The 14,029-nt window shown below is 40.6% G+C and overlaps 1 protein-coding gene across 1 annotated transcript in view; it reads left to right on the top strand.

Moving 5' to 3' along the window:
* emsy (EMSY transcriptional repressor, BRCA2 interacting) overlaps positions 1-14,029 on the top strand; it is an 89,251-nt gene that overhangs the window by 61,616 nt on the left and 13,606 nt on the right. The window contains exons 17-19 of the mRNA XM_063054648.1: positions 561-716; positions 8,159-8,325; positions 12,647-13,063. Of these exons, the coding sequence (XP_062910718.1) occupies positions 561-716; positions 8,159-8,325; positions 12,647-13,063 (740 nt within the window). The remainder of the gene's footprint in view (positions 1-560; positions 717-8,158; positions 8,326-12,646; positions 13,064-14,029) is intronic.

Below are 14,029 nucleotides of genomic sequence, written 5' to 3'. Positions count from 1 at the left end.
TAATGACAGCTTCAAGCATTTTCCCCACCACAGACGTTAAGCTAACTGGCCTATAGTTGCCTGTCTTTTGCCTACATCCTTTTTTAAAAAAGTGACGTGACATTTGCTATCTTCCAGTCAGCCGGGACCTGCCTAGAGTCTAAAGAGTTTTGATAAATGATTACCAACGTGTCTACTATAACCTCTGCCAGTTCCTTATAACTACATCAATATGTTGGGACCAGGTTCATCAGAGAGCTTGAAACCTAGGAACTTGAAGCTGCTCACTCTCTCCACTTGCAGAACATTGTGAACATATGAACCCTCATACATGTACAGCCCAGCAGGAATTGGTGTTAACAGTATCTAGTAATCCCTACCAATCATTGGTCTATGGTGATTAAGGTTATCTTGTAAGGTTCAAAGAATCGGCAAGAATTCCTGCTGGAGATTGTTACCCAAGTGACTCCAACTGAAGAGATTAGGCAATTAGGCATGTTGCTTCCATGCTGTTTGTTTGAATTGGGCTTGATGAGCAATGGAGTTGGGTGACAGAATTTTTGTTTTGTTATTTGCTTTAGGAAAAGAAAAGCTGGAGTCTAAACCTCGACAACCAACTATTGACCTCAGTCAGATGGCAGTCCCAATACAGATGACACAGGAGAAGAGGCAGTCTCCAGAAAGCCCAGCCATCACTGCTTTGGACTCGGAGCTGGCTTCTGAGTACTTCAGCTCTGGCAAGTGTTTACTGAAACTCGAGTTTGAAAAAACTGTCCTGGAATTTAAGCTAAGAGTTCAAGAGATCATTATTTATTTGTCTGGCTTTTATAGAGGGACCACAGACCAAACAGAAGTACTCTCTTTCAGTCACGTTTGTAGCTTCTCACCAGAAGGTCACAACTTGAGTAGCTTAGAAACTTTGTAAGATGATCCAGTGCCAGTTTATAATGCAGCTGCAGTAGAGATTCAGAAAGCTCTTGCTATCTAGTGTTAACCCACTTATGCTTCCTTTTGGTTCCTTTTGAGGGAGTGTGTCTAATAAAGCTTTGATGAAACATAAAACCCTTTTGTTAAGAAGAAGCCAGCCAGGGATTTCTTTTACTTGTCATCTGCCAAGAAGTTTGGGGCCGTACATCCTACACTCTGTAATCGAATTGGATTCAGGTGTGAAATCTTCAACAACACTAAATTCTTAAAATTACTAATAAATGCTTCAAGGTAAGCTGAGACCTTGTATATCAGCTTGTACCAATGCTTTCATCAAGTTCAAGTTCATTGTCATTTAACTACATATATATACAATCAAACAAACAACATTCTTCCAGACCACAAAATATGTATCACACACAGCACATAAAACAAAATAGTACCATAAATAAGTTAATGCAATACAATTCATAATGGATGTAGAGTGCAGCACTGATAAACGGATCTCTGTCCTACTGACGAGACCTCGGTGGTGGCAAGGTATTCAATGGTCTCACAACCTGAGGGAAGAAGCTGTTACCCAGTCTGGCAGACCTAGTCCTGATGCTTCTGTACCTCCTTTCTGACAGTAGTGGGTCAAAGAGATTGTGGGATGGGTGGTAGGGATCCTCAACAATGCTTTGGACCCTTTGTCTGCAATGCTCCCAGTAAATGTCATAAATAGGGCAGGAGGGACATCCTGGTGATCCTCTAGGCCAGGGGTTCCTAACCTTTTTTATGCCATGGACCCGTAATATTAACCGAGGGGTCTGTGGACCCCTGGTTGAGAACCCCTGCTCTAGACAGTTTTTACTATCCTCTGTAGGGTCTTGTGGTCCAATGTCATGAGAACTACTGTTGGATGGAAGGTGAGTGGAAAAAAGATTAAGTTGGCATTTGTTGAAAAATGACTCTAATTTCATTGATATGTCTGTGATGTTATTGTCAACTCACCTCCCTTGTCTGTCCTGAAATATTACAGCACTGCATCCTCCAGATTTTTACCAAAGGAGCATTCTTTATGAGCAATAATCAGACTGAATTCTTAACCCTTTATCTACTGGTGGCACACCGATTCAAAATATTTTTATTCTCGGCAATGATTATTAGCCTTAAGTTCTATGCAAAAGTACATTTCTACACCATCCCAAGGTAAAAAAAAAATCCTAAACAGCTTGTTTGTTTTATCATCATAGAGTCATAGAACAGTACATAGAATCTGGTCATGCGGCCCATCTAGTCCATGCCAAACTGTTAATTTGCTTACTCCAGTCAACCTGCGCCCAGACCATAGTCCTCCATACCCCTCCCAACCATATACCTATCCAAATTTCTCTTAAATGTTGAAATCAAACCCATGTCCACTACTTCCACTGGCAGCTCATTCCACACACTCACCACCCTCTGAGTGAAGAAGTTCCCCTTCATGTTCCCCTTAAACATTTCACCTTTTGCCCATAACCTCTAGTTGTAGTCTCACCCAACCTCAGCGGACAAAGCCTGCTTGTGTTTACCCTATTGACACCCTATTGTCCAATAAAAATAAAAGCAAATTCAGTATCTTTCAATTAATCCCATTTTTGTTTATCCTACTGCCTCCAAACTTCTGTATCTGTCTGTAAACAACAGGAATTCTACAGATGCTGGAAATACAAGCAACACACATAAAAGTTGCTGGTGAACGCAGCAGGCCAGGCAGCATCTCTAGGAAGAGGTGCATTTGGCCCCTCCCCCTCCAACTTTCAAATCCCTTACTCACTCTTCCTTCAGTTAGTCCTGACAAAGGGTCTCGGCCTGAAACGTCGACTGCACCTCTTCCTAGAGATGCTGCTTGGCCTGCTGCATTCACCAGCAACTTTTATTTTTGTATCTGTCTGTATGTACCTTCTCTTGGGAAAATGGTCTTTGGTGAGTAAACTTGGACAAATTGCTTACCATATTTTTTAATACTTCAATTAACTAAATCTTAATTCACATTGGCCAGGACTTGAAATGGACAGGCCATTATTTCAAAATGGTTTAGGAGAAGCACTGAGTGTAGGAAAAAGGGACCAGTGTTAGAGAAACACGCACACACACAACAGCAAAAAAAACCTAATAGTAATAAATAAGTAAATAATGAAAACTCATGATTTGTAGAATCCTTGAGAGTGAACCCGTGGATTGTGGAATCAGTTCAGATAAAAGTCTGAAGCAGATGAATGCCAGATGCATAAAAATGTAGGAAGCAAACAAGGAAGGATAGTTTTTATAATGGGATGATTTTTTTTAGCATATAACCTCAGGCATAATTTGGTATGAATCAAGCTATAGTATATCATTTTTCCAGTCAGTTTGAGAAGTTACCAAATGGCAACATTAAATGTTTCTGATCTATTTGTCAAAGATGAAATCAGGAAATTTTCTGTATGGGACAGGAAAATTGCTCCTCCAGCAAATGCAGAAATTCTAATGCCTTGGGATTATTAGTGTAATTCCTTTTGTGCATCGACTAGAATTTTAAGTTGGTAGGCAGAAGAAAATTGGCACACCATTCAACACACTTCATGTTGAACTTTCACTCGCTATCAACAGATGGTTATAATTTTTGTTGCACAGTCCTTTTGGCGCTGCCTGTTTTCATTAAACCAAGAAACTAGCAAACTATATAAGATTAAAAATCAAACTCTACAACATTAATATATTAGTTTTATTTGTCACAGGTACATCAAAACAATCAGTGAAATACATTGCTTTCGACGTAAAATTGCCTCCCAATATACAGAAAATAAGAACTTGAAGGATCATATCTAATCTTTTTGTAATTGGGATTGGGATCCAAGACAATTTAGATCTCACCAGTAGAAACACTTTGAAAGTGAACTTTGTGCCTGCACTGATTTATTCACTTATAGACTAAAGAAAAATTAATAAGAAAGAAATGGAAAAACAATTTAATTAAGGGGTGGTTTCTTCAAAGTTCAAAGTAAATATATTATCAAAGTACATATATATCACAGTACACAACCCTTACAGACATTCACAGTCAATACAAGAACACAGTAGAATCAAGGACAGACTGTCCAAACAAGAGGGACAAACAATCACTATATAAAAGACGTCAAACTGTGCAAATACAAAAAGAAAAAAAAGTAATAATAATTATAAATAAGCAAGAAGTATCAAGAATATGAAATGAAGAGCCCTTGAAAGTAAGTCCACAGGTTATGGGAATGGTTCAGTGGTGAGGCAGGTGAAGTTAAGTGAAGTGATCCTCTCTGGTTCAAGAGCCTGATGGTTGAGGGGTGATAAATGTTCTTGAACCTGGTGTTGTGGGTCCTGAAGCACCTGAACCTTCCTGAGGACAGCAGCAAGATGAGAGTATGACCTGGGTGGTGGGGAGGGCTTTAGACCATAAGACATAGGAGCAGAAATAGGCCATTTGGCCCATCGAGTCTGCTCCACCATTCAATCATGGCTGATCCTTTCTTCCCCTCCTCAGCCCTTCTCCCTGTAACCTTTGACGCCATGTCCAATGAAAAACCTATCAAACTCTGCCTTAAATATACCCAATGACCTGGCTTCCACAGCTGCCTGCGTTAACAAATTTCACAAATTCACCACCCTCTGGCTAAAGAAATTTCTCCATATCTCTTTTTAAACTGGACGCCCCCCCCCCCACCTCCCCATTCTCAGGCTGTGCCCTTTGTCTTAGACTTCCCCACCATGGGAAACATCCTTTCCACATCTACTTTGTCTAGGCCTTTCAACATTTGAAAGGTTTCAATGAGATCCTTCTTCATCCTTCTGCGTTCCAGTGAGTACAGACCCAGGGCCATCAAACATCTCTCATATGATTTCATTCCTGGAATTATCCTTGTGAATCTCCTCTGAATCCTTTCCAATGCCAGCACATCTTTTATTAGATGAGCTCAAAACTGTTCACAGTACTCAAGGTGAGGCCACACCAGTGCCTTATAAAGCATCAGCATCACATCCCTGCTCTTGTACTCTAGACCTCTTGAAATAAGTGCTAGCATTACATATGCCTTCCTCACCACCAACTCAACCTGGAAGTTAACCTTTAGGCTGGTTTGCACAAGGACTCCTAAGTCCCTTTGCATCTCAGATTATTAGATTTTCTTCCCATTTAGAAAATTGTCTGCACATTTATTTCTACTAACATAGTGCATGACTATGCATTTTCCAAAATAGTGTTTCATTGCCACTTTCTTGCCCATTCTCTTAATCCAGCTAAGTCCTTTTGCATCCTACCTGTTTCCTCAACACTTCCTGCCCCTCCACGAATCATTGTATTATCTGTAAACTTGGCAACAAAGCCATCTATTCCATTATTTAAATCATTTATATATAGCATAAAAAGAAGCAGTCCCAACACCACTAGTCACTGGCAGCCAACCAGAAAAGGATCCTTTTATTCCCACTTGCTGCTTCCTACCAATCAGCCAATGCTCTAACCATGTTAGTAACTTTCCTGTAATACCATGGGCTCTTACCTTGGTAAGCAGTCTTGGTAAGAATCCATACATGGTCAGTGAGCTGCTGCATTATTTCCACCCTCCATTAGATCAGTCCATGTAGATCTAGGTCTTTGGTTCCTTTATAACTCTTTCAGATGAAGGGTTAGATGAAAGGTGTTCTCTCTGAAATATTAATTTCTTTTCCCTTCTTCCATATGTTATATACCTGCTGAGACCTGCCACCTTGTCAGAGGCCTTCTGAAAGTCCAAATATACAGCATCCACTGCATCCTCTTTATCTATCCTACTTGTAATCTCCTCAAAGAATTCCAATAGGTTCCTCAGGCAGGATTTTCACTGAATGGAACCATGCTGACTTTATACTATCTTGTCCTGTGTCACCAAGTACTCCATCACCTCACCCTTAACAATTGACTCGAACATCTTCCCAGCCACTGAGGTCAGGCTAACTGGTCTATAATTTCCTTTCTGCTGCCTTCCTCCTTTCTTAAAGAGTGGAGTGACATTTGCAATTTTCCAGTCCTCTGGCACCATGCCAGAGTCCAATGATTTTTGAGAGATCATTTCTAATGCCACCACAATCTGTAACACTACCTCTTTCAGAATCCTAGGGCGCAGTTTGCCTGGTCTGGGTAACTTGTGTACCTTTAGGTCTTTCAGCTTTTTGAGCACCTTCTCTCTTGTAATAGTAACTACACCCACTTCTCTTCCTTCACACACTACAACATCAGGGGTACTGCTGGTGTCTTCCACAGTGAAGGCTGATGCAAAATACTTATTTAGTTCATCAACCAACTCCTTGTTTCCTGTTATTATTTCTCCTGCCTCATTTTCTAGTGGTCCTGTATCCAAGAACTCCACCGTTACTTCATTATTTCCTGTCATTCAAATTATATACAGCCTAGCATCACCTTATGGACATAGAGTCAATCTGTTTATATAAGCTATATTAAGAATTGATATTTATTGCTTTTGTAGTTATTATTGTGTTCTTTATCTTTCGTGCTTTACTTGTGCTGCACTGGATCCTGAATAACAATTATTTCAGTTCTCCTTTACACTTGTGTACATGACTACTCCACTCTTTAAGAAAGGAGGAAGGCAGCAGAAAGGAAATTATAGACCAGTTATTACTACTACTACTACTACTACTACTACGTCGACTCAGGCCTCGGGGGCTGGCGTCGGGCAAATGTGTACATGAAATGACATTAAATATTTTTGAATGAAGAATCCATACATGGTCAGTGAGCTGCTGCATTATTTCCACCCTCCATTAGATCAGTCCATGTAGATCTAGGTCTTTGGTTCCTTTATAACTCTTTCAGATGAAGGGTTAGATGAAAGGTGTTCTCTCTGAAATATTAATTTCTTTTCCCTTCTTCCATATGTTATATACCTGCTGAGATTTTCCAGAATTGTTTTCTTAGTCCTTTTGGAAATTTTAATGGGTGTTTGGTTTTTCAATTAGATGTCATCATTACCATATGAGTTTCCTTTGGGTGCTTCAGTTGCCTCCCATGTACCATAAAACCGTAAGACATAGGAGCAGAATTAAACCATTCAGCTCATCAAGTCTGCTCCACCATTTGATCGTGGCTGATATATTTTCCCTCTCAACCACATTCTTCTGGCTTCTCATAACCTTTGATGCTCTTACTAATCAAGAGCGTATCACACTCTTCTTTAAATATACTCAATGACTTGGTCTCCATTGCTGTCTGTAGCAATGAATTCCACAGATTCACCACCCTCTTGGTAATGAAATTCCTTCTCATCGCTGTTTTAAAGAAATGTTCCCCTCTATCCTGAGGCTGAGCCCTCTGGTCTTAGACTCTCCCACTATTGGACAGAGTGCTAACTTGTTCCAAGTTTCAACGATGTTCTCAAGATCCCACACTGATGGATTAGAGTTAGTAAACTGTAAGAAAATTACGTTAGCACTGGAAGCATGGTGACACTTGGAGGCTGCTCCCAGCACATATTCAGGTTGTGTTGGTCATTGATACAAACTATACATTTTCACTATATGTTTTGATTTTTCAATATACTTGTGACAAATAAAGCTAAACTATGTCTATACATCTCAAATCATGTCAGTGTGCAGTGATGCTTTTTTTGAATAATGAAGGAGAGCCATATTGATAGCCCTTTGTATATTCTACGTTAGCACTTGGCAAAAATTGCAGAGACAAATACCATGTCACAGCTTCACAACTTTAATAGCAAGATCACCCAGTTAGAAAATGTACCAGATGTGGTTTCCTGGGAGAATGTTTCTGCTAGCACTAAGTGTGAGGAGGATTGCATGAAGCAAAAAGTTTACACTTGGATTAATAACTAGACATTTCAGTTTTACTACTTTCACTTTATTTTTGTATTTGCACAGTTCATCTTCTTTTGCACATTAGTTATTTGTCAGTCTTTGTTTAGAGTTCAAAATAAATTTATTATCAAAGTACATATATGTCATTATATACTATCTTGAGATTAATTTTCTTGCATTCATAGTAGCACAAAAATACAATGGAGTCAGTGAAAAACTAAAGACGAATGACTCACTAAGTAGTATATGGTGATATACGTACTTTGATAAATTTTCTTTGAAATTTTTGAACTTTTTTCCCCCACTTCCTGTTTCAGTCTGTACATTGGTGCAGTTTTCAGAATCATATTGTTGGCTTCTTTTTATTACTGGTTCTGTTATTGACTTTCTATTCTTTACACCATAGGTAAATGCATCAAGCCTGTAGTCTCCAGTTCAGGCGCTGGTTCTGGTGAAGTGGGACTGACATCACTAATATCAAGTGGTCAACAGCAACAGACAGCGCAGCATTCCACAGGGGTGAAATCAGTCCCAGTATCCTCTGCGATTGCTGTCACACACATTCTTCAGCAGGTAATTACTCGTCGCAGATGCTGTGTCCAACCTGTCAGCAAATTGTGCTGCTGGTGGTGTTTTTTAAATTACCTATGCAGTGTTTTGATGGCCCTGGGCCTATACTTGCTGGAATTTAGAAGAATGAGGGGGGGGATCTCACTGAAACCTATGAAATATAGAAAGGCCTGGTTAGAATGGATATAGAGAGGATATTTCCAATCATGGTGGAGGCTAAGACCAGAGGAACAGCCTCAGAATAGAGAGATGTTCCTTTAGAACAGATGAGGAAGAATTTCATTAGCCAGAGGGTGGTGAATCTGTGGAATTCATTGCCACAGACAGCTGTGAAGGCCAAGTTAATGGGTATATTTAAAGTGAAGGATGATAGGTTCTTGATTGACAAAGGCTACAGGGAGAAGACAGAAGAATGAGGTTGAAAGGGGAGTGGTGGAGCTGAGCTGAATCAATAGGCCGAATGGCCTAATTCTGCCCATATGTCATGGTTTCTGATAAGCTGATAACCTGGGTTCCTGTGATATACTGGAACTTACTGCTGTGAATTTTGGAAGTGCTCACTTTTCCCATTCCTTGCATCAAGTTACCACTGGAATTACTTATTGCTCTCACAGGAGGAGCAGAGCTGTCAGTAAACTGCTGGTCAGCTGGATCATTGGCGGAGTTCTTATTCCACACTGGTTCTGAGATGGCTAGTGAGGCTAATATGAGAACTGCAGATTCTTCCACTGATAGATCACAAGGAGTGTGATGGGAGCAGGTGGGTGGGTAGTATTATTCCTACTGCTGTTCACTTAGATCCAGATGCCCTCCCCAATTCACAGCCTTATCATTCATAATGCCACTCTGAATCCTGCACGCATATTTGAGTGGCCATGGGATAGACATTGCCAGGAGTCATTGGTGATGTTTTACTGTTCCTTGGAAGTTTTGATCTATCTGCCTTGTAATCTCTCATGATACAACTTGCAATTGTGTGTCTGATGAAGGATCTTGCCCCGAAATGCTGACTATTTATTCCTCTCCATAAATGCCGCCTGATCTACTGAGTTTTTCCAGCATTTTGTGTTTGTTCCTCTGGATTTCCAGCAGCTATAGGATCTCTTGTGTTTTTAAATGACGTGTGTATTTTGGGAGTCTGGTGTCAGGCATGTGAGCAATACGATCATTAAGAAGGTAAAGATGCAATACTAAAGTAAGCTAGCCAATAATATTAAAGCGGATACCAAAAGTTTCTTCAGATACCTAAAGTGTAAAAGACAGGTGAGAGTGGATATCAGACCACTGGAAAATGTTATGCAATGGGTGGGAAAGGTTTAGAGCAAATGGGACTAGTTTAGGTGGGTATCTTGATAGGCATGGACAGTTGGGCTGAAGAGCCTGTTTCTTGTTGACTTCGTGAATCTTTGAATTGTCACTGTGGTATGCTGGGCGACAGGTATGCCTGTGTATCATTTTCAATACCCAACTCACTGAGTGTTTATGCAATGCATAAAGCAGGGATTTTGCCAGACATGTAGGGTCATTACACACTCAGTGGCCATTTTATTAGATACACCTGTACACCTTGTTCATGCAAATATCTGATCAGCCAATCATGTGGCAGCTATTCAATGCATAAAGCATGCAGACATGGTCAAGAGGTTCAGTTGTTCTTAAGACCAAACATCAGAATGGGGGAAGAAATTGAAGCACACTAGATGCTTTTTTTGTTTTTCACTACATTCTCTGTAAACGTGTGAAAATCCCGCAAGTTTATCAGTTTCTGAGATATTCAACCCAACCCCTCTGGTACCAGCATTCATTCCACGGTCAAAGTGTAATGGACTGGAATAAGAAGAAACTTGATTTATATTGTACCAGATGTTGGTCTCGGATATAAACCAAATGCAGCCATTGTGAAAATAGTAAGGTGTTCAAAACAACAAGGATATAGGATCAACTTTATTCACCATCTATGTTTACAAGTATTAGGAATTTACTGTGGTATGTTGGCACAGCATGCAACAACATTGAACAATTATCAGAATAAAGAATTATTTAAAAAAAATAATGTTTCAGCTTAAAATGCAAATATGGAATAAAATGTGCGCAAATACATAAGGGAGCATTTGGAAGGCCAAGACCCTTCAATCCTTTTAAAGGGTTTCGACCTGTAATGTCACCTGTTTATTCATTTCCATAGATGTCTGACCTGCTGAGTTCCTTCAGCATTTTTGTGTGCGTAGCGTTTGGAAAAGGCAGTTTGCTTTTGTCCTGAACACACAAAAGTCCTGCACTGATGGTAGACTGCAGCCAGTGACCTTTTCAGCTGACTTGACAGTACACTGTAGTTTTTGTATATTATAAGAGGATACTATACCAGACCAGACAGTAATGGCTGATGTGAGGATGCTCTCTATGTTGGCAGTGTAGAATGGCACTAGTATCTTCTGGAGAACAAGAATGACCAGTGAACCTGTTAGCAGAATTGCTCTCTGATTTGCTCCATTTCACATGTTTTTATATGTAAACTTTGATAACCAGGTCTCAAGCAACATCATTTAGTGACCATTTAAAGACACGAAAGGCTGTTCAAGTGGCAAATCTTCCAGCTTTGTGGCTCCAACAGAACAAAGTCTACCCTCCAACCCGGTGCAGACAAGATAGTAATTGTTTAAAGCAAAAATTATAAGTGAATACCCAATTTCTCTGGCCATTCTGTTTACAGATTTCAAATAGTTATGGCTATTTCTGAAATTAAATTTCTTTATTTGCACCAGATGAAAGGATCATGGAAGTTAAATATCTAATATCATTTGATGTAGGAATTCTGCCATATCTACTAGTCCAGTCTAGCCTTTGGTATCTGCTTCTTGTTTGGCTTTTAGCGCCTGCCTTTAAGACTGTAAGTCATAGGAGCAGAATTGGGCCATTTGGCACATTCCATCATGGCTGATTTGTTATCCCTCCTCTCAATCCCGTTCTTCTCCCTGTGTCCTTTGATGCCCAGACTAATCAAGAAACTACTCGCCCCCGCTTTAAGTATACCTATTGATTTAGCCTCCCCAGCTGTCTGTGGCAATGAATTTCACATATTTACTACCCTCTGGCTGAAGAAGTTTCTCCTCCTCTCTGTTCTAAAGGGATATCCTTGTATTCTGCGGCTGTGTCCTGTGTTCCTAGACACCCCCACTATAGAAAACATCCTCTCCACATCCACTTTTTGAAGGCCTTTCAATATTTGATAGGTTTCAATGAGAACCCCCTCCCTCATTTTTCTGAACTCCAGCAAATACAGGCTTTAAAACACTTTATACCCTAACAACTTCAGTCTGCACCATATTACAACAATTTCCTATCTTCTTTCTGATATTCCCCACGCCCCAGCCAAACACCCTTGTTTCTCACTTTCCCATTTCTAATGAAGGACACTTGAACTGAACCATCACCTATTTCTCTCCTCACTGATGCTGCTGGGTGCTTCAGTCATTTACATTGTGTGCTGACAGTTCTCTGCAAAGGTCTGTTCGTTCCATTATAAAGTGGCTTATATGGATTATAGATATGGAAAACCTAATTAGTTTGACTACTAATGCGCATCATTTTTCTGTTGATTGTTCCCAAAGTGACCATGTGGCGATGTCTCAAAATGGTGACATCCATTCTGAAGTACCTTCACCATCCGGTACTGCCCTTTCATTACTACCTGTAGCGAAACGTCTCTACCAAAGGAGATGTAAGGCGCTCCTTCCCTCTGTTAGCCTGTAGATCATCTTTGGGCAAGGTGTAGCACCTGCTTACACCCCCTCCCACCCCCGATCAGGGTCATGTGAAGCCATGGGAGCAGGTGGTGGATGGTCATATGAGCAGCTGATGCATATCACAAGTCCTGGTTATGCAAACACAGGTGCCAGGTAGACAGTCTCTGCAGAGTATTGATAATGGCTGGGGTCACCCGTCTTGGAAAGACACTTCTGTAGAAAAAGTTGCCAAGAACAATCATGGTCATGGAAAGACCATGATCGTTCAGAGCATACAACACGACACTCAGTGGTGATGATGATGATGATGATGATGACCACTGTTGAGCAGGTACAGGACTCTGAAGGCACACACTCATTGTTTTAGGAACATCTTCTTCCCCACTACTATTAGATTTCTGAGTGGTCCACGAACACTACCTCACTGTTTTGCTGTTTATTGGCACTATTTATTTTTTAAATACAGTTTATTATTGTTGTAACTTAGAGTAATTTTAATGCAATGTATGTACTGCTGCAACAAAGACCACAAATTTCATTGCCTATACTAATGATAATAAGTCTGATTCTTATCCATGCAGATCCCGATAAAATTACAAACAGTTACAGAGCAAAGTTCTGCAGCCAAACAGGAGGACTCTGAGGCTGAACAAAGTGAAGTAGAAGAGGGTGACACATTGGACCCACAAACTGGTCTCTTCTACAGGTCAAACACCTCAATACAACCGGCACAGCCTCAAGAGAAGCAAGTGCACCAACCCCAAGAGATGGCACAGACCAAATCCCCGACACTGCAGCAAGTCTCTACAGCAATGACCCAGGCACCACAAGCCATGGTGCAGGTGATAGCAGTCAAAGCGCAACAGCAGCTTCCAAAGCTGCTGCATCAAGCACAACAGAAACCACGGTCGCAGTCCCCGCATCCACAGCATCAGCCGGATAAATCGCAGCTAGCCGTAAAACAGGCTGTCTCAACGGAGCAGCACCTTCCTGGCCAGGTAACACCATACCATGATAAGGGGGTGAATATAGTGTTTAACACTTGAGGAGCTTTTTCTCATTGCTGTGGTCTAAGGAAAGCCAGGGGTCGGAGTGAATGATAGCATCTTGTTTGAAATTGCTCATTTGCACTCATGCTGAAGGTGATGTATCCTCATTAATTGCTATGAATGTTTCAGAACATCAAACACTCTAGCACAGTTCAGGGCCTTCAGCCCATGATATTGTGCTGACCTTATCTACTACTCTGAGATCAATCTAACTCTTCTCTCCTAAATAGTGCTACATTTTTCTATCATCTAAGAATCCTTTAAATGTTCCCAATGTATCTGGCTTTAACATCACCCCTGGCGGGCATTCTGCATTCCTACCACTCTCTGTAAAAATTTACCTTTGAAATTCCCTCCCTCATACTTGTCCTCCAATCACCTTAAAATTATACTCCCTTGTATTAGGCATTTCTGAAAAAGATTGGCTGTCGTAAACACAAAGAGCTTCTGCAAATGTTGCAAATCCAGAACAACACACCCAAAATGCTGGAGGAACTCAGCAGGTCAGGTAGCCATCTATGTAGGGGAATAAATGGTCAACATTTTGGGCCAAGACCCTTCACCAGGACTCATGAATGTTGCGATTAAGTGTCTTGGCTTAAAATGTCAACTGTTTATTACCCTGACCAGCTGAGTTCTTCTAGCATTTTGAGTGTGCGTCTGACTATCCACTCAATCTATACTCCTTATCATCATGTACACCCTCTCAAGTCTTTATCATGCTGTAAACCATGAGTTGGGGAGCTTTTTGAAGGCCCAGTATCAGTGGAAATTGCTGTAAATGTTTGGTTTGTATTTGCATACATTTCAAACTCACCCTGGCAGGAAAACTATTCGAGCTCTTGTGGAAAATAATTAGGGCTAGGACTTGGTCATGGAGAACTTGGATCTGGATCACAGAGCAGTTATAAAATA

Source organism: Mobula hypostoma, chromosome 7 (genome assembly GCF_963921235.1).
Source record: "Mobula hypostoma chromosome 7, sMobHyp1.1, whole genome shotgun sequence".
In the NCBI taxonomy this organism is placed as follows: domain Eukaryota; kingdom Metazoa; phylum Chordata; class Chondrichthyes; order Myliobatiformes; family Myliobatidae; genus Mobula; species Mobula hypostoma.
Note: the sequence above shows the minus strand (reverse complement) of the source record. Positions and strands in the feature narration are given on the sequence as shown.